Raw genomic sequence first — 23,602 nt, forward strand, 5'->3', positions numbered from 1 at the left:
AATAATGAAACACTAAAAACTGCTCTACAGATTTCTCACTCTACCAGAAATTAATTTTTCTACTAAAGTAGATCTATCTATAGTTACCTGTTACTAGAAACTCTGCTTACCCTACAGCTACTGCATGAGATAAGTCTGCAAACTAGAATGCACTGATCTAAACTATATGCCGTGTACCAGCATGAGATTAAAATATAGTAGTGTGACATGGCAATCTGACAGCAGGAAAATTATACTAGGAAGCTGCATTACACAATGATGGGTGATAAGATCTGCTGCTGCTGGTGTGTCTGCTCAGCTTGGCATCTGCCGGCACACTGACTTAAACCCAGATTTCCCTCTTTACACAAGCAATCACCTTGACCACTCTGGCTATCCATCCCAGGCACAAACTTCTGTATGTGGTCATTCCTGCATCACAACCTGCATTAATACACACATTATGTAATTTGCGTACAGGAGAGGACCTTTTAACTGAAAGTCACTGCCTGGTATCAATGGATAAATGTGGTATTGCGGTGCCTGTATTGTTAGAAGAACAATTCAGTGTTCCTTCAAACAGGCATGCATGTCCAAAGGAAGATTCCATCATTCTTCCTAACACAGGCATCGAAATCTAGTATCCTATAGCAGGCAGTTCACCAAATGGGCACTAGACATCCTTGAGCACAGAGTCATTTTTATCTTTCTCCTGTTCATCCTCCAACCAACACTACCTCCATCTCTGTTCTAAACCCAAGCCTGACCTCTCCCCCTTGCCTCCTTCGTTGTTTGTCTCCTCCACATTTTTGCTCCATACACCATTATGCATCTGCCCTCTCCACCTTCTCTTGCGCTTTCTTACCGCTTTACATAAGCAGTACATGATGGGCCTTCCTGTATTTTTTGTTTTTACACCATTCCCATTTTCTTTCCTTATTTTATTTTGCAGCAGCAGATCTACAGTGCTAAAAAACGCAGCAAAAAACAATATTTTGGTACAAGTATTGTTTTCAATTAATTTTTTGCTGCATTTTTAGCACTACAGATCTGCTACTGGTCCAGTGCTTGCTAACCTGTCCTTTATTGTAACCCATCCCATCCTCTGGGTATCTCATTAGCCCCTCTTCCCTTAGGTTCTAGATGACTTGCCCTTCCTCCTTTTCTTTCCTATCTACTTCAATTCCACTCTCTGCTCATGCCCTATGAAAGGAACCAGCAGATCTGAATGTTACACCTTTCACATATTTTTTTTTCAACTGTATTCTGAAGTTAGGTACTGGGTATCCAACCTCCTTTATTTAAGCTTTTTACAGCTTATTTTACTTAATTCATAGGTTTAACATTCACATATTTGTGTAATGTGTGTATTGCTTACATATGTTACATTTTTCAAAGAATGTTTTCTGAAAGGTATAATCTACTTGCAATGCAGGAAACCTTTGAAATATTACAAAACTATTAAAAAATGTACTGCAGTAGCTATTAATAACATTCAAACTGCACATACTTGCAATATGTAATAAATCTTGTGATATACTGTATACTGAATTAGATCTGACAGGATTATTTCCATAAAACCAGTGGACACTAGGTGTAGGGTTCCCAACAGCCATGCATGGTAAAGTTAATCTTGATTTTAGTGCTTGATGTAAAACTTGAGAAAATGATGCAATACGGGCTGGAGCTGAAACAGAATAAATTGATTATTAGACCATTGGTATTATAATATGTAATTCATGTAAGTGACATGACAAACATTTAAGTGTTGAAAACAGTTGTAGAGGAAGGAAGCTATGATGACTTTAGAACTGACTTTTTTTCTCATCCAAACATTTCTGGATAAATAAGATGGAGAAAAGTTTGCAATCTGTTTCTATTGCACTATTTCCACTCTTTATCAGTCAAAGATCAATTGCAAGCTCTTGACGTACATTTAGTTGACTACTTCAGAAAAAAAACCTTCATTGCATAATGTAACAAATGCAAACCATTTTTTTAAAAAATCCTTTTTTTATTCTACATGTTTGAAAGTTTTACGGTGTGTAGACACATCCTTTTCGAACAATATTTTCATTTCTCCATATAATTCCCATCCCTCTCAACTGCCTTACGCCATCTTGGATCCAGTGCCTGTATACCTGCACGGTAAAACTCTGGACCATCTTGTAGGAGCCACTGTTTGGCAGTGTGCACAAGGGAGTCATCATCTTCAAACCTTGTTCCATGAAAAGAGTCTTTCAGTTTCCCAAAGAGATGATAGTCACATGGAGCCAGGTCAGGACTGTAAGGCAGATGTTTCAGTGTTGTCCATCTGAGTTTTGTGATCGCTTCCATGGTTTTTTGACTGACATGTGGCCGTGCATTGTCATGCAACAGCAAAACATCCTGCTTTTGACGATATGATCAAACACGACTCAATCGAACTTGAAGTTTCTTTACTGTCGTCACATATGTATCAGAATTTATGGTGGTACCACTTGGAATGATGTCCACAAGCAAGTGTCCTTCAGACTCGAAAAACATCGTAGCCATAACTTTTCCAGTAGAAGGTGTGGTTTTGAATTTTTTTTTCTTGGGTGAATTTGCATGATGCCTCTCCATTTATTACCTCTTCGTCTCTGGTGAAAAATGATGGAGCTATGTTTCATCACCTGTCACAATTCTTCCAAGAAATTCATTTCCACCATTCTTGTACTGTTCCAAAAGTTCGCTGCATACCATTTTTCTTGTTTCTTTGTGAGCCATTGCCAACTTCCTGGGAACCCACCTGGCACAAACCTTTTTTAACGCCAACACTTTCAGTATTCTGCAAACACTTCCTTCCCCTATCCCAATGTAGCGTGACAATTCATTTAGTGTGATGCGGCTGTCAGCAGTCACCAATTCATTAACTCTCTGCACATTGACTGGAGTGTGTGCAGTATGAGGTCTGCCGCTGCGAGGACAATCCTCAATATTGCCGTGCCCACTTTCATCACATAACCTGCTTGCCCACTGACTAACTGTACTGCGATCGACAGCAGCGTCTCCATACACCTTTTTCAACCTCTTGTGTATGTTTCCCACTGTCTCGTTTTCACAGCACAGAAATTCTATGACAGCACGTTGCTTCTGATGAACATCAAGTGTAGCATCCATCTTGAAGATATGCTGTGATGGCACCACTCACGGGAACAGGTTGAACAAAGTTTGATAACAATTGGGAAGGATGTATCTACACACTGTAACACTTTCACACATTCAAAATGAAAACTGAATTTTTACAAAAATAGTGTGCATTTCTTTTGGAGTGACCCTCGTAAAAGCTAATTCTCATGTAGCAGATACGGTTGGCTGCTTCAAATTCTATATCTCTGCTCATACCACTAATTTTATTTAAATATCAGCACTTATTGTGTAACTAACATTTTCACTGTTGGTTTCCTTTTTAGAAATTATGCCTACACTGCAAATATTAATTGAAGCCAGAACCACCAGAATAACATTGACACAACAGCTTCTGTGGGGGATATCTTCCATGAAAGAAACCCACCAAGCCTGATACGAGAGAAATGCTCAAATTAATTTTGACGCTTTTTTTTAGAAAAGCCTTTTTAAGTGATCAAGATATCTTAATTGAGGCACGAGATGAAAATACTTCAATTCTGGTAAATTGTTTTACTTAAAAGATGATGTTTTAGTTATTATAATTAAGTCAAACTTCAATAAAGATACATTGGCAACTATTATGATACAGAAACTCCCTTAATACTCTGAACAGTGGAAACTCAAGGTTGGAATATCAACATTATTATGAAAAGGATAGATTGCTACTCACTGTAGAGATTGCAGAGAGGTGCAATGAAAAGACTGTTACACATTATAGCTTTCAGACAAAGCCTTCTTCAGGAAAGGAAACACACATACATTCACGCAAGCAAACATTCCTCATGCTGCAGGTTAGAACTGCCGGTGGTAGTGGTCATGTGTATATGAGGTGTGCTTGCTTGTGTGAAAGTGTATGTGGTTTCTTTGCTGAAAAAGGATTTTGCTGAAAGCTATAATGTGGAACAGCCTTTGCATTGTGCCTGTCTGCAACTCAATGGGTCATCTTTATGGTGAGCAGCAGTTTATCCTTTCCCTTGGATACTCTGCCTAGCAGTATCTAATTTCAGTTTCATAGTCCTCTGATCAGACAGAATTGTGTGATAAACATCACAATAACATTCTGTTTGATTTTAACATTTCTCCATAGATTTTAGATTTTGCATGATTTTAGCTCTTCTGTCCCCCTTTTTAATCCAGTGTAATCAATATACTATAAACACAATTTGCATACAAACAGAAACAGAAATTTGTGAGGGACTCTGAATGTCATTTTGGTGCACTGAATTATCCATATAATTGGCCTTCAGCATAACTTATAATTATATGAGACTTAAACTGAGTCAGAAGACACACTGTAATTCTGATGTATGACTCAGATGATAGCATAACAGTAAAGTCACAAGCCACCAAGTTAAAAGGAGATCCTTCAGCTGGCAGTGACAGTCTTGGCACAATAACAATGGGTGCTGCAAGCAGATGCTTTGAGTGTTACAGACATACAAGCTTACAAGATGGTGCTGTTTTGTTTTTGCTTAGTGTGAAGTTAGCGACACTGATGGAGTGATGTATTTCATTGTAACACACTTGTGTTCTTGTTTAAGCATGGACACCAAATAAAAAAACATTCTACAAAATTGCTGTTTATTACATCCAACCCCAACCATCATTTCAAACACTGAATGAAGATGTGAATCTGTAACCAAGGAGGAAAACATAACTAGTCAAGATAAGTTTATTCACAGGAGTTATGGATCCAACTGGAATCCTCCCATGTCTCCAGGCCTTTACCAAGTATAGTTCCCCCTCTTGTGAGTATTGAGTAATATTTTGCTGTTTATTGTGGGGGCTTGTATTAATGCAGTCTCAATTGAACATAGTCCTACCTGTTATGGAATAAGCCTTGGTAGCTGCACAGTTTTGCTGAAAGTACTGTTGTAGGACTTATCCTTAAAATGAATTGCAAGAAGTTTCTTTTTTAGTTCAAAATTAAGAGTTTACCAACCTTTAATAACATATTCAAGACCTTACCAGTGATGACCAGGTCTCTTACAGTCTCTATAATGTTTACAAATGGGCAGTTGGTATGGACATATGTGGAGCTTAATTGTACTTATCTAACCAGACAGTAAAATTTCACATAGTACAGATGAAGTGATCATACATTACTTCACACACAATTAAGTAGAAAAAGTCTCAGAACAGTTACTATAGTCACAAATATTTACAAAATTTTAATGTCTATTGTTCATAACTATATTACATGTTTTCTCAGCCTGAATTAAATAAACATAGGGGCAAAACAAATGGTTCCCAAGGCTGGGCTAAAAAGCAGACTAGTTATACCAGCTGAAGACTAAGAGCAAAATGAACATAATGACAGAATCCTAAGAACAGACTGCCTGAAAATGGTGTGTGTGTTAGCCTTATAAAGACTCACTCTAGGATTTTATTGAACTTCGTTAACTTGCAGTAGTTTACAAATCCCATACACCACAAAGTTCATCTTTTATTAGCTATTGATTTTGTTATCATAGTTTTCTTGTATATTATTTATCATGTATATTATTTACCTTACTTGCACAGTTGGGAATCCTGGGTTTATTACCATATGATCCAACTTGGTCAGTAAAACTTAGTTATTCAAAGGTTATTAATTTTTAATTAAGGATTCTTGCTTATAATACGGAAGTCAATAAATTCAGAAAAATCAGGTGATATCAAAAGATACCAGAAATTTACATTAGGTTGGCTATAACTGGCACTGGAAATTTGGACTGGGTGAAATGTTTGTTTAACAATATGTTTTTAACTAATTACTTTTGAGTTAAAGTAAATACTTTACTGAAAAGAGGGCAAATAGCTCTTTAATGTGGAAGTGGTCTTTCCTTCTGAATTTACCTATTAGTTCATAAGGTTTCCCCTATAGCTAGATATCCAAAATTTTATAATTGCAATAACTTTTGGTTGCCATCATTTCTGGTTCATCTAATTAGTTTACAACCACCAGGAGAACAAACTGAATAATCTGAATAATAAATTTTGGTTGGGAGAAATTTGTCTATACCATTTTGATAATGTGCATACTATGTGCTTAATGTAGGAACTTTAACATCAGAATTTCGAAAAGAAAGTTGTTGTTGTTGTGGTCTTCAGTCCTAAGACTGGTTTGATGCAGCTCTCCATGCTAATCTATCCTGTGCAAGCTTCTTCATCTCCCAGTACCTACTGCAACCTACATCCTTCTGAATCTGCTTAGTGTATTCATCTCTTGGTCTCCCTCTACGATTTTTACCCTCCACAGTGCCCTCCAATGCTAAATTTGTGATCCCTTGATGCCTCAAAACATGTCCTACCAACCGATGCCTTCTTCTAGTCAAGTTGTGCCACAAACTTCTCTTCTCCCCAATCCTATTCAATACCTCCTCATTAGTTATGTGATCTACCCACCTTATCTTCAGCATTCTTCTGTAGCACCACATTTTGAAAGCTTCTATTCTCTTCTTGTCCAAACTAGTTATCGTCCATGTTTCACTTCCATACATGGCTACACTCCATACAAATACTTTCAGAAACGACTTCCTGACACTTAAATGTATACTCGATGTTAACAAATTTCTCTTCTTGAGAAACGCTTTCCTTGCCATTGTCAGTCTACATTTTATATCCTCTCTACTTCGACAATCATCAGTTATTTTACTCCCTAAATAGCAAAACTCCTTTACTACTTTAAGTGTCTCATTTCCTAATCTAATTCCCTCAGCATCACCCGACTTAATTTGACTACATTCCATTATCCTCGTTTTGCTTTTGTTGATGTTCATCTTATATCCTCCTTTCAAGACACTGTCCATTCCGTTCAACTGCTCTTCCAAGTCCTTTGCTGTATCTGACAGAATAACAATGTCATCGGCGAACCTCAAAGTTTTTACTTCTTCTCCATGAATTTTAATACCTACTCCGAATTTTTCTTTTGTTTCCTTTACTGCTTGCTCAATATACAGATTGAATAACATCGGGGAGAGGCTACAACCCTGTCTCACTCCTTTCCCAACCACTGCTTCCCTTTCATGCCCCTCGACTCTTATAACTGCCATCTGGTTTCTGTACAAATTGTAAATAGCCTCTCGCTCCCTGTATTTTACCCCTGCCACCTTCAGAATTTGAAAGAGAGTATTCCAGTTAACATTGTCGAAAGCTTTCTCTAAGTCTACAAATGCTAGAAACGTAGGTTTGCCTTTTCTTAATCTTTCTTCTAAGATAAGTCGTAAGGTTAGTAAGCAAAAATTTTATATAGACCTTATTACTTGAAATAAGACTGTTTACAAAGTAGGATGGTGGGTGTCACCCTCCTGTGTCACAATAAGTATTTCTCAATAAGTCATCATGGCCTCTGGGTAGTAATCAAAATATCGCAGATTCAAATCCAGTAGCTGCTTAAATTTTGAATACAAATCATCAGGAGTCGTGGCTGAAGGATTCCAGCACAATGAGTCACCATTGTTCTGCTTATGGCTTTGTCAAAGAGGGTGGAAGAGCAGACAGAGGTTCAGGGCAACCTCTTGCCCTTCAGATGAAAAACTGCCCCTAGAAGCTGGAAGAATGAATAACGATCTATGACACGAGGGTACAAAAGGCAATTAGTTTTCCATTCAGATTTTCAGGAAGGAACTATCTAGGGAGATTCAACCATGAGAAAAATATTGAATAACCAATAAAAGTGCAATGTTCTAAGAGTTGGAGCATGGAATGCCAGAAGTTTGAATGTGGTGAGGGAGCTAGAAAAATCTGAAAAGGGAAATGCATATGAATTGATTACTTTTGTTCTAGACACTGGGCCATGCAAACAGTTACGAACTGCAACATGTAAGAGAAAAAGCCATTAGAACTGCAGTGCAGTGTTACCAATACAGATACAGTGAAAGTCAGTGCAATGAAAGGTAAAGAAGGTAAGGAGTTTTGGTTACATGAATATGGGGTAATATCAATAGCAGCATAAAATGGAGAGTTACTTTGAACAGTTTAGTGATTGGATTATTCTCATTAGAATTGACAGCAAGCCAGCACCAACAACAATAATTCAGTTACACATGTTGATATCACATGCTGAATATAAAAAGATAAAATATGTGATGATACTAAATGGATAATTTAGTACATGAAGATGGTTCGAGCACTGTAGTGGAGGAAGGAATAGAAGGCAGTTTTACAGTAGAATATGGGCTCAGTGGTAGGAATGAGAGAGGAGAAAGACTAACTTAGTTTTGCAATAAACAGCAAAAATATTACTCAATACTCACAAGAGGGGGAACTATACTTGGTGAAGGCCTGGAGACATGGGAGGATTCCAGCTGGATTATATCACAGTCAGACAGAGATTCCAAAATGGGACATGGGATTGTATGGTGTACCTGGGAGTAGATATGGACTCATATCACAATTTAGTAGTGATGATGGGTAGACTGATGTTTAACAGAGTCATCTTTGAGAACCAATGTGGGAAGAAGTGGGGTACAGAAGAGCTGAGGAATGATGTGAAGCATATTTGAAGTTCACTGTTACTGTAAGTACAGCGATAGTGAATACCACAACAGATAGTTCAGTTTAAGAGGAATGGACATCTCTGAGAAGGAAAATCACAGAAGTTGGACAGGCAAATGCCAGGATGTTAACTGCAAAGACATCTCAGGTACCATTAGGAATAATTCAACTGATCGAAGAGAGAAGGAAGCACAAAAATGTTTAGGAAAAGACAGAAATACAAGTCACTTAGGAATTAAATAAATAGGAAATGCAGGATAGCCATGACAAAATGGCTGCAGGAAAAGTACAAAGAAATCAGAAGGCAATGGTCATTTGAAGGTATAGCTCAGCATACAGTAAAGTCAAAACATCTTCTGGCAAAATGAAAAGCAAAAAAGTCAGAATTAAAAGCGAAATAGGAATTCTACAGCAAAAAACAAAGGATAGAGTGGATAGATGGGAAGAGTGCACTTATTGATGCTACAAGGGAGAGAAATGGTATGATAGGATGACAAAAGAAAAATGGGAAATAAAATAAAAAGCATAGGGTGGAGTTTAATTGAGGAAGTATTTAATAGAGATTTATAAGACTTGCATTTAGATAAGACGGAAGACAGAGATTAAAGTCTTTCAGTATTTCTAACACCATTAGGGAAATTAGCAAATGAAGGACAATTCAAGTTAGTTTGTAGAATCTACAAGACAGGAGACATACTAACTTTCAGCACAATACCATCCACACAATCTCCAAAACATAAAGGAGAGATAACTGCAACAACTATCACACAATCACCTTAACAGCTCACGTATCCATGTTGGTGACAGAAATAATATACAGAAGAAAACTGACAGTCTGCTAGGAGACAATATGTTTGGGTTTAGCAAAGGTAAAGGCACCAGAGAGGCAGTTCCAACATTACATTTGATTATGGAGGCAAGACTTAAGAAAAATCAAGACAAGTTAATATGATTTATCAACTTAGAAAAAGTGTTTGACAATGTAAAATTGTGTAAGGTGTTTGAAATTCATAAGAAAATAGGTGTAAGCTGCAGAGATAGATGGGTAACATACAAGACTATTATAAATGATTCCTTCATTTTCAAAGCTCTATTTTCTGAAGTATTATGTGTACAAATACGATTGATGCATGAATAGAACTGCAAACTGAGCATGTTTGCACTTTGTGCACTACAAATGTTCTATGGGTACTCCTCTCATCATACAGAATATGTCCAACCAGTGGTCAAGTTCGTTTCATATCCTATGTAGCAAAATTCTGTCAATGGTCATCACAGCAGTACTGAAGTGTCCTCCAAGCTGTTCCAGTGTTCTTGGCAGTGGGTGTATGTAAACATGATTCTTAATCAATACCCACAGGAAAAATATCACAAGGTGTTATGTCAGGCAACTTGGGTGGCAAAGGGAACATACACACATCACCTTCATCACTACACCCGCAGAGGTAGCAATGAACATCAGTGCACCAATGAAGAGGTAATCCATCTCATTGAGTGCCGAAATTCTGAGAATCAGAAATTAGTTGTGGAAAAAATCACAACTGTGTCATACTACAAGCTAAGAGATACCCATCATAGTCTTCTCACAGAAGAAAAAAATGGTGCTTGCAGCTTTGTCTGTGACATTGCACTGACAACATTAACCTATGGTGACTCTCATTTACACACCACAATTTCATGAGGATGTCCCCCACTGTCACATTGTGGTGATTAACTTCTTCAGATCCCAGGGGTATGCACTGGATACACACCGCAGTGGTTAGACCTAGGATTTCCTACAGGGCCGTAGTGTGGTGGAAGAAGATAGAACAGCGGGTTGCAGCTAAGGAGAGTGCTAAGGTGCAGAGATTGGCCTGCTTAGCCGTAACAGGTGGAATTAGCAGCACACCAACCACTGGAATGGAAGCCATGTTGGACATGCCTCCTATACCTTTGGGTCAAGATGGAGGCAGCAGCTGGGTCTCATTCGGATATCCAGAATCACACACTAATATAGTGAGTGAGGTAAATATAGGAATGGCTGGGGAAATGCCCGCTGACTATATAACAATTCCCAACTGCTTTAACAAGTCTTGCAATATCATAGTTGGAAGCAGGGAGCAGTGGGAAAAAACAGCTCGACACCATACGGGGGGACACCATTTGGTTCACCGGTGGGTCGAAATCAGACCAAGGAGTTGGGGCAGGAGTGTACGGGGTTCAGCCAAGACTGGAGGGCATCATCTCTCTAGGAAAACTGGACTCTGTATTTCAAGTTGAAATTACTCCAATCAGGGCACGTGTGGAGGAGAATATGCGTAGGTGCTACAATGACCGTAGCATCGACATCTATTCAGCCAGGTAGCCCTGAAATCATTGGCAGCTCCTGCAACAAGATCTAAGATCATTGCAGAATACCACAGGGCTCTGGTGGAGCTAGAGGGAAGAAATAAGATAAACCTAGTGTGAGTCCCTGGCCACTCAGGGGTCTGTGGCAATGAACGAACTGACAGATTGGCCAGGATGGGGGCAATGACTCCATTTATTGGACTGGTACCTGTCCTCACAGTCACCAAGGTTATGATCAAACTAGAACTACCGAACAGGCTTAGGAAACAGCAAATAGAATACTGGACCAAGGTCCATAAACAAAAACATGGTTAGGTAATGATGCCCAAGCCATGTTTTAAAAGAAGCTATGTAATCCTGAGATTGAACAGGAAAGAGATCAAACTCATGACTCGACTGATGACAGGTCATGGGAATTTAAGAAAAACACCTATATGCAATGGGTATAGTGGAAGAAGACCCTAAATGTAGGATCTGTGATGAGGGTGAAGAAACTGCATCACACCTAATCTTCGAATGCATTGCACTGGAGAGCAAAAGATACAGAATCTTCGGGACAACAAGATCTGAAGAAATTGTGTCTAACAAAAAACTGGTAAAGGGACTCCTTGCCTCACTTAAAGACACTGGTTGACTTTACTAGATATACAGGGAGTGATACCACACAATAAACTCAGTCTCGGTGCGGGCAGTGGTAGGTCAGACCTAAGCTGTTTTAGCTTCCCTGTTAAAATCAAATCAAATCAAATCAACCTCTTCAGATAAATGGATGGTTGCTTCATCACTGAATATCAGCTTGGAGGCAAAATGTTCCCTTTTTTCTGTCACCATTTTGTCAAGGCACTGCACTTGTAACACCAATTGGTGGGCACAATGCAAACTTGGTGAATTTATGGTCCAATTGATAAATAAATCATATTTTTTCATGCAATAATTTGGAAAATATAGAACAATAATAATGAATGAATCATTTACAGTAGCCTGTACAATATATAGAAGAACTGAAAGGGGGCAGTAATAATGGAGATCTACAATGAAGTGCTCATATTAAAACTGATGTAAGACAGGGATGCAGTCTACTGTTCAGTCTGAACATTGAAGAAGAAATGACAGAAATAAAAGAAACATCCAGAAGTGGTACTAAAATTTGGGGTGAAAGGATATGAATGATGAGATCTGCTGATGACATTGCTGTCCTCATAGAAAATGAGGAAGAATTGCAGGGCCCGTTGAATGGAATAAATAGGCTAATGAGCATACACTATCAATTCACAATAAACTGAGGAACAACAAAGGTAATGAGTGGCACCAGAAATGAGATTGGTGGTAAACTTGACATCAGATTGGGGGACCATGAACTACACAAAGCAAAGGAATTCTGCTGTCTTGGGAGTGGTTGACAGATTAAGCAAGGAAGATATAAGAAGCAGACTATCATAGGCAAAGAGCATTTTCCTCACAAAAAGCCTTCTACTATCAAGTATTGGACTTAATTCAAGGAAGAAATTTCTGAGAATGTACGTTTGGGGCACAGCATTGTATGAAAGCCAGTCATGGTCTGTGGGAGAACTGGAAAACAAGAGAACTGAAGCATTTGAGATGTGGTGATAAAGAAGAATGTTGAAAATTGAATGGAAAGATAAGATAAGATGTGAGGTTCTTCACAAAATCAGTGAGACGAGGAACATGTGGAAAACACTGACAAGAAGAAGGGACAGGGTGATAGTAAACTTGTTGATACTTTGGGGAATAAGTGTCATGGTACCTGAGGGGGCTGTAGAGGGTAAAAAATATACAGGAAGACAGAGATTGGATTACATCCAACAAATAACTGAGGACATTGGGTGCAATTGCTACTCAAAGATGAAGAGGAGAGGAATTCATGGTGGGCCACATCAAACCAGTCAGAAGTCTGATTAATAAAAGTAAAGTACCGGGTGATAAAAAAGTCAGCATAAATTTGAAAACTTAATAAACAACGGAATAATGTAGATAGAGAGGTAAAAATTGACACACATGCTTGGAATGACAAGGGGTTTTATTAGAACCACCCCATATAGCTAGACGCGTGAAAGATCTCTTGCGCGCGTCGTTTGTTGATGATCGTGTGCTCAGCCGCCACATTCGTCATGCTTGGCCTCCCAGGTCCCCAGACCTCAGTCCGTGCGATTATTGGCTTTGGGGTTACCTGAAGTCGCAAGTGTATCGTGATCGATCGACATCTCTAGGGATGCTGAAAGACAACATCCGACGCCAATGCCTCACCATAACTCCGGACATGCTTTACAGTGGCCTTCACAACATTATTCCTTGACTACAGCTATTGTTGAGGAATGATGGTGGACATATTGAGCATTTCCTGTAAAGAACATCACCTTTGCTTTGTCTTACTTTGTTATGCTAATTATTGCTATTCTGATCAGATGAAGCACCATCTGTCGGATATCTTTTGAACTTTTGTATTTTTTTGTTTCTAATAAAACCCCATGTCATTCCAAGCATGTGTGTCAATGTGTACCTCTCTATCTACATTATTAGTTTTCAAATTTATACTGACGTTTTGATCACCCGGTATATCTCAACGTATGAGAGAGTTGAGAATCAGAACAGATGAATTTTTACTTTAGACTTCATTTTTGACATACTGAATGCCTGTTGAAAATCATTAGAATTCTAAAATTTAAGTCTCCACCATTGGGCCATTATGGCAACAATTTATTTTCCTGTTGCATTTGTCCCGTTCATCAGTTTTGCACAGTTCTTCCTTGCATATCCCATGTCTGTTTTATTGGTGCAAGGTGATGCAAGCAATCTTAGATTGACAAAAAAGAGTGGAGAATTCAGTAGAATTATACAATAGTCTTCTCAGATATTAAACGGTGGAAAATCCAGGATGGAATGTAACAGTATTGTGAAAAGGAAAGTTGCTGCTCACCATATAGTAGAGATGCTTGTCATAGATAGGCACAACAAACAGTCTTTTTGTTGCACTTGTATTGTTGGAGCACGTCACATAATGACACAAACCAAGTGTCAGTTCAGTCTGCAGAACACTTTGTTTAAACTACTTTGTATATTGTATGAGCTAGCTAGTGCAGTGTCATCACTTACTATTTTACGCTTTGGAACGTAATCAGTAAAACGAATACCCCTTTGTCCATAATGTCTCCAGCAGATGAAATACATTTTGTTTTGTTTTTGTTTCTGGGCCAATGGCTACCTACCACTGCTTTGATTTCTGTTTAATTTCTGGAATGAAGTTTTGAACTAAGGTTTTGAACTAACATTTCATTCATGGTTACAAATCAGCAAAAAAAAAAAAAAAAAACTCTTGATTTATTTTAGGATTGTATAAAAAATTGCTAAGAACATCTTTTCCATGTTTACGTTTCGACAGTATCAAGTGCAACTCCTTGTAAAACATTTCCTTGCACTTAATTCATCATACAAAATATACTATATACTTTGAATATAATAGAAAGAAACATTCCACATGGGAAAAATATATTAAAAAAAGATGCTGTGACTTACCAAACGAGAAAGCGCTGATAGATAGATACAATAAAAAACACACAAACACACACGCAAATTTCAAGCCTTCGCAATCCATGGTTGCTTCATCAGGAAAGAGGGAAGGAGATGGAAAGACGATAGGATGTGGGTTTTAAGGGAGAGGGTAAGGAGTCATTCCAATCCCGGGAGTGGAAAGACTTACCTTAGGGGGAAAAAGGGACAGGTATACACTCGCACGCACACACATATCCATCCGCACATATACAGACACAAGCAGACATATGTAAAGGCAAAGAGTTTGGGCAGAGATGTCAGTCGAGGCGGAAGTACAGAGGCAAAGATGTTCTTGAGTTGTTGAGCCACCCCCGTACATCACTTGTCACTCAACAACATCTTTGCCTCTGTACTTCCGCCTCGACTGACATCTCTGCCCAAACTCTTTGCCTTTACATATGTCTGCTTGTGTCTGTATATGTGCAGATGGATATGTGTGAGTGTGCGAGCGTATACCTGCCCCTTTTTCCCCCTAAGGTAAGTCTTTCCGCTCCCAGGATTGGAATGACTCCTTACCCTCTCCCTTAAAACCCACATCCTTTCGTCTTTCCCTCTCCTTCCCTCTTTCCTGATGAAGCAACCATGGGTTGTGAAAGCTTGAAATTTGTGTGTGTGTTTGTGTGTTTTTTATTGTGTCTATCTACCAGCGCTTTCTCATTTGGTAAGTCCCAGCATCTTTTTTTAATATACTATATACTTTCTTTGCCTGTAGTGTAAGCTACATCATAGCCCATTTTATTAATTCAGCTATCTATTTTCTAAAGATGACTTTCCAAAACAAAGAACCAAGGATCAAAACTGAAATGGAGTCCCAGGTGCTTGAACATCAGCATTTCACAATTTGGGTGATAGTGGAAAAAGTGAAAATCAGTTATGGATCTGTTTTCAACACCTCACATGGTATTTTGAACGTGATAAGAGTTGCTGGCCATTGGATTCCATGACTGTTCACATTCAAGCACCGGAAGAAACGTTGCACCTGTGCCAGACCACACCACATAACTTCTTAAACCACCTAATCACCAAGGATGAGTCTGGGTGTTTCACTATGACCTCAAGAGAAAGTAGCAAAGGAAATAGTGGAAATGTGTATTCACCACTGCCAAAAATGATGAAGACTCTACCACCTGAACACGACACTCTGAGTGTTTTTTGGGACTGCCATGGTGTGGTGCTAACAGATTAGGCTCATAAGGGACAGAACATCACAGAAACATACTATCGAATCTTCTGAAAATGTTGTGGGAGGTTTCCACAGTGTAGCACCAAGGAAGCTGTTCAAGGGGGTGATTTTGCTCCAAGACAACATCCCAAATCTTCCTGCACAGGATATAATCAACATGTTTCTTCTTTGGACTAGCACATTTTGCCTCATCCCCAATATTCTCCTGATGTAGTAACCTAAGGCTTCCTCCCCTTTCATCAGGTGAAGATTCAATTGCTTGGCAGGTATTTCCAAAATAGTGAGGGCATGATTTTTGTGGTGGAACATTTTCTGAACAGCCAAAATGGTGATGTCTTCAACCGAGGTCTCCTGCACATCATCTATCACTGAGAAAAATGTTTAACAATGAAAGTTGAATATATAAAGAAAAACTAACATTGCCATCAAAAGTCATTGTCACAGCCCGATATTTTTTTTTAATTAGTTGATAGTCAAAACTTTTTGACTACCTCTTGTATAACAGCTCAGTATACTAGTTTATCCATTTTAACAAAACATACACAACAAGAGTGCTTTAAACAAAGTGTTCTGCAGACTGAACTGACACTTGGTTTGTGTCGTTATGTGATGTGCTCCAACAAAACAAAAACAAAAATTTGTTGATGTAAAAGCCAGCCCTGTGCTAGGCTAAAACGTTTCATGTTGCCCTCAAGAACATGGAACTGAAAGGAGGAATCAAATAATGGAAACTCCACGTTGGTGTATCAACAATTTTAGGAAAAGGATGGACTGCTGCTACTGACCATAAAGATGACTTGTTGAGTTGCATGCAATCAAAATGAAAAGACTGTTACACATTACAGCTTTCAGTCAAAGCCTATTCAGTAAAGAAAAAACACACATTTATGCAAGCAAGCACATGAGGAGACTGTTACACATTATAGGTTTCAGGCAAAGCCTTCTTCAATAAACACACACACACACACACACACACACACACACACACACACACACACACACATTCACACAAGCAAGCACACCTCACATGCTTGCTTGTGTGAATGTGTGTGTGTGTGTGTGTGTGTGTGTGTGTGTGTGTGTGTGTGTGTGTGTGTGTTTTCTTTATTGAAGAAGGCTTTGCCTGAAACCAGTAATGTGTAACAGTCACATGCTTGCTTGTGGGAATGTGTGTGTGTTTTCTTTACTGAATAAGGCTTTGTGCTAAAGCAGTAATGTGTAACAGTCTTTTTATTGTGTCTGTCTTCAACTAAAAGGGGTATCTTTATGATGAGTAACAGTCTATCCTTTTTCTAATACTACTGAAAGGATAATTTTTTAAAAGTTAAATAAAAGCATAAAATTGAAGCAGTCACTGCACAACATTTGAATGAACTGTTTTTAACTGAAGTAATACGATAGACAATCTGTTACCCTCTACGTTCATTAGGAACTCAATTTAAGTTAGCTTTTTCCGTTTATTTTATTTTCTTATCACACACACACTGAAACATGAATTACAATAAACATGGAGCAACAACATTGTTTTTTCTTAAATTCCAAAGAACAATAATCCTGTTCTGCCAACATGATCACACAAAACACTCTACAAACACATACAAATACAAATAGTAATATGTTATGTTCCCACATCAGCCCCTTCCCAGTAGCATAGTCAGTTTGTTGGAAATCAAATTTAATGACTGCATCTTGTTGTTCTTCTCAGTTTTTTACCTTCTGCAGAGTCTGAATGTTGGTCCTGAGCTGACAGTTCAACTGGAGTGTGTTCAGGGTGTTTATTATTCTCATTCATCAGGTATGCAGGTTTTAATCAGTCAGTGGAGATGTTCTCAATTTGGTCTTTCACTTTAAATCCAAAAAATTTTGGGATCATTTCAATTACTTCATACAGGCCTTCATACAGAGGTTGTAATGCCTTCTTCACTTGGTCAACCCTTACAAACATATGTGTTGAGCTGCTGAGGCCCTTATGTATGAATGGTGTTCATTTTCCTTTGTAGGGATATTGTACAGGTTTCTGATTATTCATACACTGTTTCAGCTGTTACACAAATTGAGGTAAGTCTGCATTTTTTTGCCGTACTCATGAAAACAATCACCTCGTAACCTGATGGGTGATCCATACACCGTATCTGAAATAGTAGCATTAGTGTTTTCTCTAATGGTGCATTGAGGACCAAGAAGGATTACTGGTATTTGAGTCCATTTAGCAGTTACATGGGCATGGATGGCTGCTTTAAGTGTCTGATGAAATTTTCCAAAATTTTCATTTGACTGAGGATGCAATATGCTCCAACAAAACAAAAACAAAAATTCATTGATGTAAAAGCCATCTCTGTATGCCACAGTTTGTGTTTGGTGACAATCACATATTTTTGATAGTGCTTGGAATAGCTGAGAGTTAAACTTTAACTCTATGAATGCCTGTTGATCAAGGTGAATAACTGCGAAACATTCATCATTACACCTACATCTACATCAGTACTCTAAAATTCACCTTATGGTGCACAGCAGAGGGTACCCTGTACTACTACTAGTCATTTCCTAAAATTCTCCTAATAAACAGAAGTTGACTTACTTTCCCTTCCACTATCCTCACATGCTCGTACCATTTCATATTGCTTTACAATGTTATGCCCAGATATTTAAATGATGTCTGTGTTAAGTAGGACGCTACTAATGTTATATCTGAGCATTATGAGTTTGTTTTTTCTACTCATCCACATTAGCTTATATTTTTCTACATTTAGAGTTAGCTGCCATTCATCACATCAAATAGAAATTTTCTCCAATCATCTTGTATCCTCCTACAGTCACTCAACTTCGACACCTTACTACATTTAGAGTTAGCTGCCATTCATCACATCAAATAGAAATTTTCTCCAATCATCTTGTATCCTCCTACAGTCACTCAACTTCGACACCTTACTGTACATCACACATCATCAGCAAATAACTGCAGATTACTGCCCACCCTGTCTGCTAAATCATTTATGTACATAGAGAATAATAGCAGTCCTATCACACTTTCCTGGGGCACTTCTGATGGTACCCTTGTCTCTGATGAACACTTGCGATCAAGGACTGCATATTGGATTCTACAACTTAAGAAGTCTACAAGCCACTCACATATCTATGAACCTATTCCATATTCTTTGACCTTCTTTAACAGCCTGCAATTGGGCACCATGTCAAATGCGTTCCGGAAATCTAGAAATATGGAATATGCTTATTGCCCTTCATCCACAGTTTGCAGTATATCATGTGAGAGAAGGCCACACTGAGTTTTGCATGAGTGATGTTTTCTAAAATCATGCTCATTTGTGGACACAAGCTTCTCAGTCTCAAGAAAATTTATTACATTCAAACTCAGAATGTGTTCAAGGATTCCGCAGCAAACTGATGTAAGGGATGTTGGTCTGCAACTTTGCAGGTCTGTCCTTTTGCCCTTCTTATACACAGAAGACACCTGTGCTTTTTTCCAGTCATTCAGGACTTTGCACTTGGGGATACATTCATGATAAAGGCACGATAAGTAAGGGGCCAGTGCTGTAGAGTACTCTTTGAAAAACTGAACACGGTTTCCATCTGGACCTGGTGACTTATTTGTTTTCATCTCCTTCAGTTGTTCTTCTACACCAGGGATGCTTATTACTGTTTCATGCATACGGGAGTCTGTTTGATGGTCAAATGATGGTATGTTTGTACAGTTTTCCAGTGTGAACAACATCTTGAACATTAAATTTAAAACTTCTGTTTACATTTTGCTATCTTTAACTGCCACCCCACACTGGTCACTTGGTGACACGATGGAAGCCTTAGACTCATTCAGCGATTTTACATAGGACTAGAATTTCCTCATGTTCTCTATCAGATCTTTTGCTAAGGTATGACGGTGGTAGTAGTTGTATGCTTCGCACATGGATCTTTTCACATATGCATGAATCTCTACTAACCTTTGCTTGTTGTCACTTTCTTTTGAACTGAGGGTGCAACAACCTCTGTTTCCTCAGCATTTTCCAAATCTCATTATTAAACCATGGTGGGTCTTTTCCATCCTTAATCCACTTACTAGGCTCATAATTCTCCAGCCCATGATTTACAATCTGCTTAGACTTTGCCCATAATTCCTCTATGTATATCTTATTGCAATCTTATTGCAACTAAGTAATGTCAATTCACTATCTAAGTGAGATGCTAACAGCTGCTTATCTGCTCTTTCTAGCAGAAACATCCTCCTAGCCTTCTTAACTGATTTGTTGACTTATGTGATCATAGTTGCTATAATGATATCACAATTGCTAATCCCCATGTCTATAACAATGTTGTCAATAAGGTCAGACCTAATTGTAGCTACAAGGTCTAAGATATTTTCATTATGTTTGGGCTGCCAAACTAGCTTCTGAAGAAAGTTTTCAGAAAACATGTTCCAAAGTACTTCGCATGACTGTCTGCCGGTGCCCACTGCATTGAATCCATAGATATCCCAGTCTATACCTGGTAGGTTAAATTCACCATGATATGGATATTTATGCGCTACTGACCATAGACATTCTTTGAATGACTCAAGAACTGTCACAACAGAATCAGGTGGCCAGTGAGAAGATCCAACAATTAGCTTGGTTTCACCTAGACCTGTGATACGTGACCAGATAACTTCACTGTCACACTCAACTTTAACCTCAATAGAGAGAAGTTTTTTGTCAACTGCAATGAGCACTCACCCTCGTTTGGTCTCTAATCTGTCTTTCCAATACATGTTCCATGCCTCGCTAAATGTCTCACAGCTTTTTACTTCGTGTTTCAACCAGCTCTTGGTCCCGAGAATAATTTGAGCACATGAACTTTTCTGGAGAGCAGTAAATTCAGGAACTTTGTTATGAATATTGGAACAGTTTACTGATAAAATTTTGACAGTTGAAGTGTCTTTACTCTGAGTGTAACCTGACTTCCCTTGCTGCATATCAACTGGTGAGTGTTCATCAGAGTACCTCAAACAACTGCCTAGCACTACACAAGTACTCTGCCACCCGAGTAGCTGCTTCCTTGGTATAGTGCACTGCTGACCATCAAGAGGAGTCCTACAAATCTCCAACCAATAATGTAGGTCTAGGAAATCTGCAGTCTAGACTGTCAAAGAGTTGACGAATTCTTTCGTTGAGACCCTCCACTTGGCCTCAAATCAGTAGACCCTGATTAACCCTGGGAACAATGCTGCAAACTGTAGGTTCTGCTTGCACCCAATGTGTGAGGCAAGCAGCCACCTGTATGAACTGAGGGTGGCCTCAGAACCCATGTGACAGGTGTCACTGGGGCTGACATGAGCTACAACTTGCAGAGAACTGCACCCTGCAGGCTTGATAGCAGCAAGCTAGGCTGCCTCCACATCTCAGATGAGGCCTCTTGATAGACATACCAAGTGCATGCTGGCTTTCTTTTTAGCCCTGAATGCTATCTGCCTAAGGGGCTCCATAATGCGCCTAACATTGGAGCTGCCAATAACTAGTAAATCCTTCCCCCATGTACCTGCTCAGACCCTGCTGAAGGAGCAGCCACAAGTCCATTCCCAGCATAAATGAGCGAGGCCAGATGACCAATTTCCAGATCAGTCCTCCACTTCAAGTGACATGAATGTGTTACTACCTGCCTCTCACTCTGCTGTGAGGGCAGATCCACTGCATCAGATACACTAGAAGGTGTCTCAACAGCAGAGCCCATGGGTGAAACAAGTGACACCTGAGATGTCTCTTGCCAATTTCTCCACCACTCTCACACCACAAAGCAGCAGCCTGAAGGTGACTGACCATAGCCAAGAGTGCATTCAGCTGTGTGTGAACTGTGGCCAGCTCCTCCTGCATCCGCATACAGCATCCTGCTCGTCCTAGCAAGAATAACTGAAGAAGTAAACTATAAAAGCAGATAAAATCCTAGATATGCAACTTCCTATCCTCATGTTGTGCCGCCAACTGATGCTGGTGCCTCAATGAGTTATGTAGCTGGCTGTTCAGAAAAAATGAAAACTGTTCTACAGACTGCCTGAATTTACACTTAGAAAATGCAAGCTTACACCTCTTAAATGTAAGCACACACAAAATTTCATAAATATACTGTGAGGAAAGACAGGAAAAAATAAACACTTAACTTGCCACTCTGTAGATATGTATCAGGTGAGAGCTGGAGCCTCACTGACTGGATTACTAAATGAATGTATACATGTCTTAAAACAAAACAAATGAGCAACTACTGTACTACAGACTGAATGAATTTACACTTACAAAAATTTGAGATTAAATCTCTTAAACAGGAAAAAGCACATGAAATTGAATAAACATACTATGAGGAAAAGATACACACTTAATTTCCCACTCCGTAGATCTGTATCAGCTGAAAGCTGGAGCCTCACTGACTAAGGAAAATGTCCTAATGGCAACTGAACATGTCATGACATTTTATTTTTCTGACAAGCAATACATGTTTTTGCCCAGTTTTGGACATCCTTTCTTATATTTATCCAGGCAAATCTTAATGTGGTCATGTTTACAATTGTCTTAATGCCTGGACGAGCCAAATTACAGTAGTTTTGGAAAATAGGATATCTAAATGTTTCAGGAATATAAGGGCAAATAATATAGGTTAACATATCACACCACAATTGTTTTCCTTCATGTGTCAAGCAGTATTTTAATTTAAGTGATGTATGATGGCTGTAATATAGTGGATGAAGCTATTTGTCATCTTCTTGTGCTTGTGCTATATCTTCATAGTTAAGTGGAATAAATTTTTCAAGCCTTCATAAGCTATCAGCAACATTTTCTTTACCAGATATATGTCGCAGATCAGTAGTAAATTATGAAATATACTAAAAATAACATAATTGGATTGGCACTGATTTCTCATTCTTTTGTTTGAATGCAAACATTAGAGAGCACAGTCAGTATAAATAATGAAACCTCTTCCGTCTACCACATTGTGAACTTTTCTAAAAAAAAATCACTCGTCTCCACTGTCTTTCTTTCCAATATTGCAATACAGCACCTGCCACAAAATCTGGTGTATCAACAAATAGTGCAAGCTGATCATGCAAACCAGGAAATGACAGAAGTGTAGCCTTAGTCAGATCTTTGCATTTTCGGAATTGTGCAATCGCTTCTTCTGTCCAGTCAATACAGCTTTAGTCAGTTTTAGTTGTACATTTAAGTAATCATTCAGCAAAGCTTGGTTTTCAGCAGCATGTTCCAAATGCCAACGATAGAAATTGATGATCCCTAAGTATGCTCTTAGTGCATGAACTGTTTTGGGTGATTTATAGTTTCATATGTCACACCCCTTTCTGGGTCTTGCTTTTTTCTCTAGATTTTAATTAAATGTCCTAAGAATGTTAACTGTTGTACACCAGATACTGATTTGCCAACATTTATTATGAGATCATACTCATTCAGCTGCTTAAAGAGTGAATTTAGAAGCTGAACACGTTGCTCTGAAGATTCAGATGTTATTAAACTATCATCCAAATATGAAACACATATATCCAATTCTCTTAAAACTTCACGTATAAACCTCTGAAATGTGCTAGGTGCTTTACAAAGTCCAAAGGTCATAAAATTAAATTCATAGAGAACAAAAGGTGTAACAATAACTGATTTTTAATGGTAATTTCTCATGTTCCCACAAATCTTTAGACTATTAACATATTATATTATATTATATTAGACGTATTCCATGTTAGTGGAAAAAACTGCTCAAAAAGTTTTGCACCACCAGCAAATGTGTAAATATGAGAGGATAAGGAAATGAAAGAATTAGCCTTATGAGGAAAATGAGCTTTACTGCGAAATAAAAACAAACCAATAACTGAAATAAAGAAAGTAAATTCAAAAGTGCACATCTTTGAATTGTGTGAAATCAAATTCTGTTGGT

At 38.5% G+C, this 23,602-nt stretch overlaps 1 protein-coding gene across 1 annotated transcript in view; it reads right to left on the reverse strand.

Annotated features, from left to right (window-relative positions):
* Positions 1 to 23,602, reverse strand: part of LOC126456758 (Down syndrome cell adhesion molecule-like protein Dscam2) — a 357,859-nt gene that overhangs the window by 93,857 nt on the left and 240,400 nt on the right. Inside the window, exon 22 of the mRNA XM_050092509.1 lies at positions 1,490 to 1,666. Coding sequence (XP_049948466.1) covers positions 1,490 to 1,666 — 177 coding nt within the window. The remainder of the gene's footprint in view (positions 1 to 1,489; positions 1,667 to 23,602) is intronic.

This window comes from Schistocerca serialis, chromosome 1 (genome assembly GCF_023864345.2).
Source record: "Schistocerca serialis cubense isolate TAMUIC-IGC-003099 chromosome 1, iqSchSeri2.2, whole genome shotgun sequence".
Classification (NCBI taxonomy): Eukaryota; Metazoa; Arthropoda; class Insecta; order Orthoptera; family Acrididae; genus Schistocerca; species Schistocerca serialis.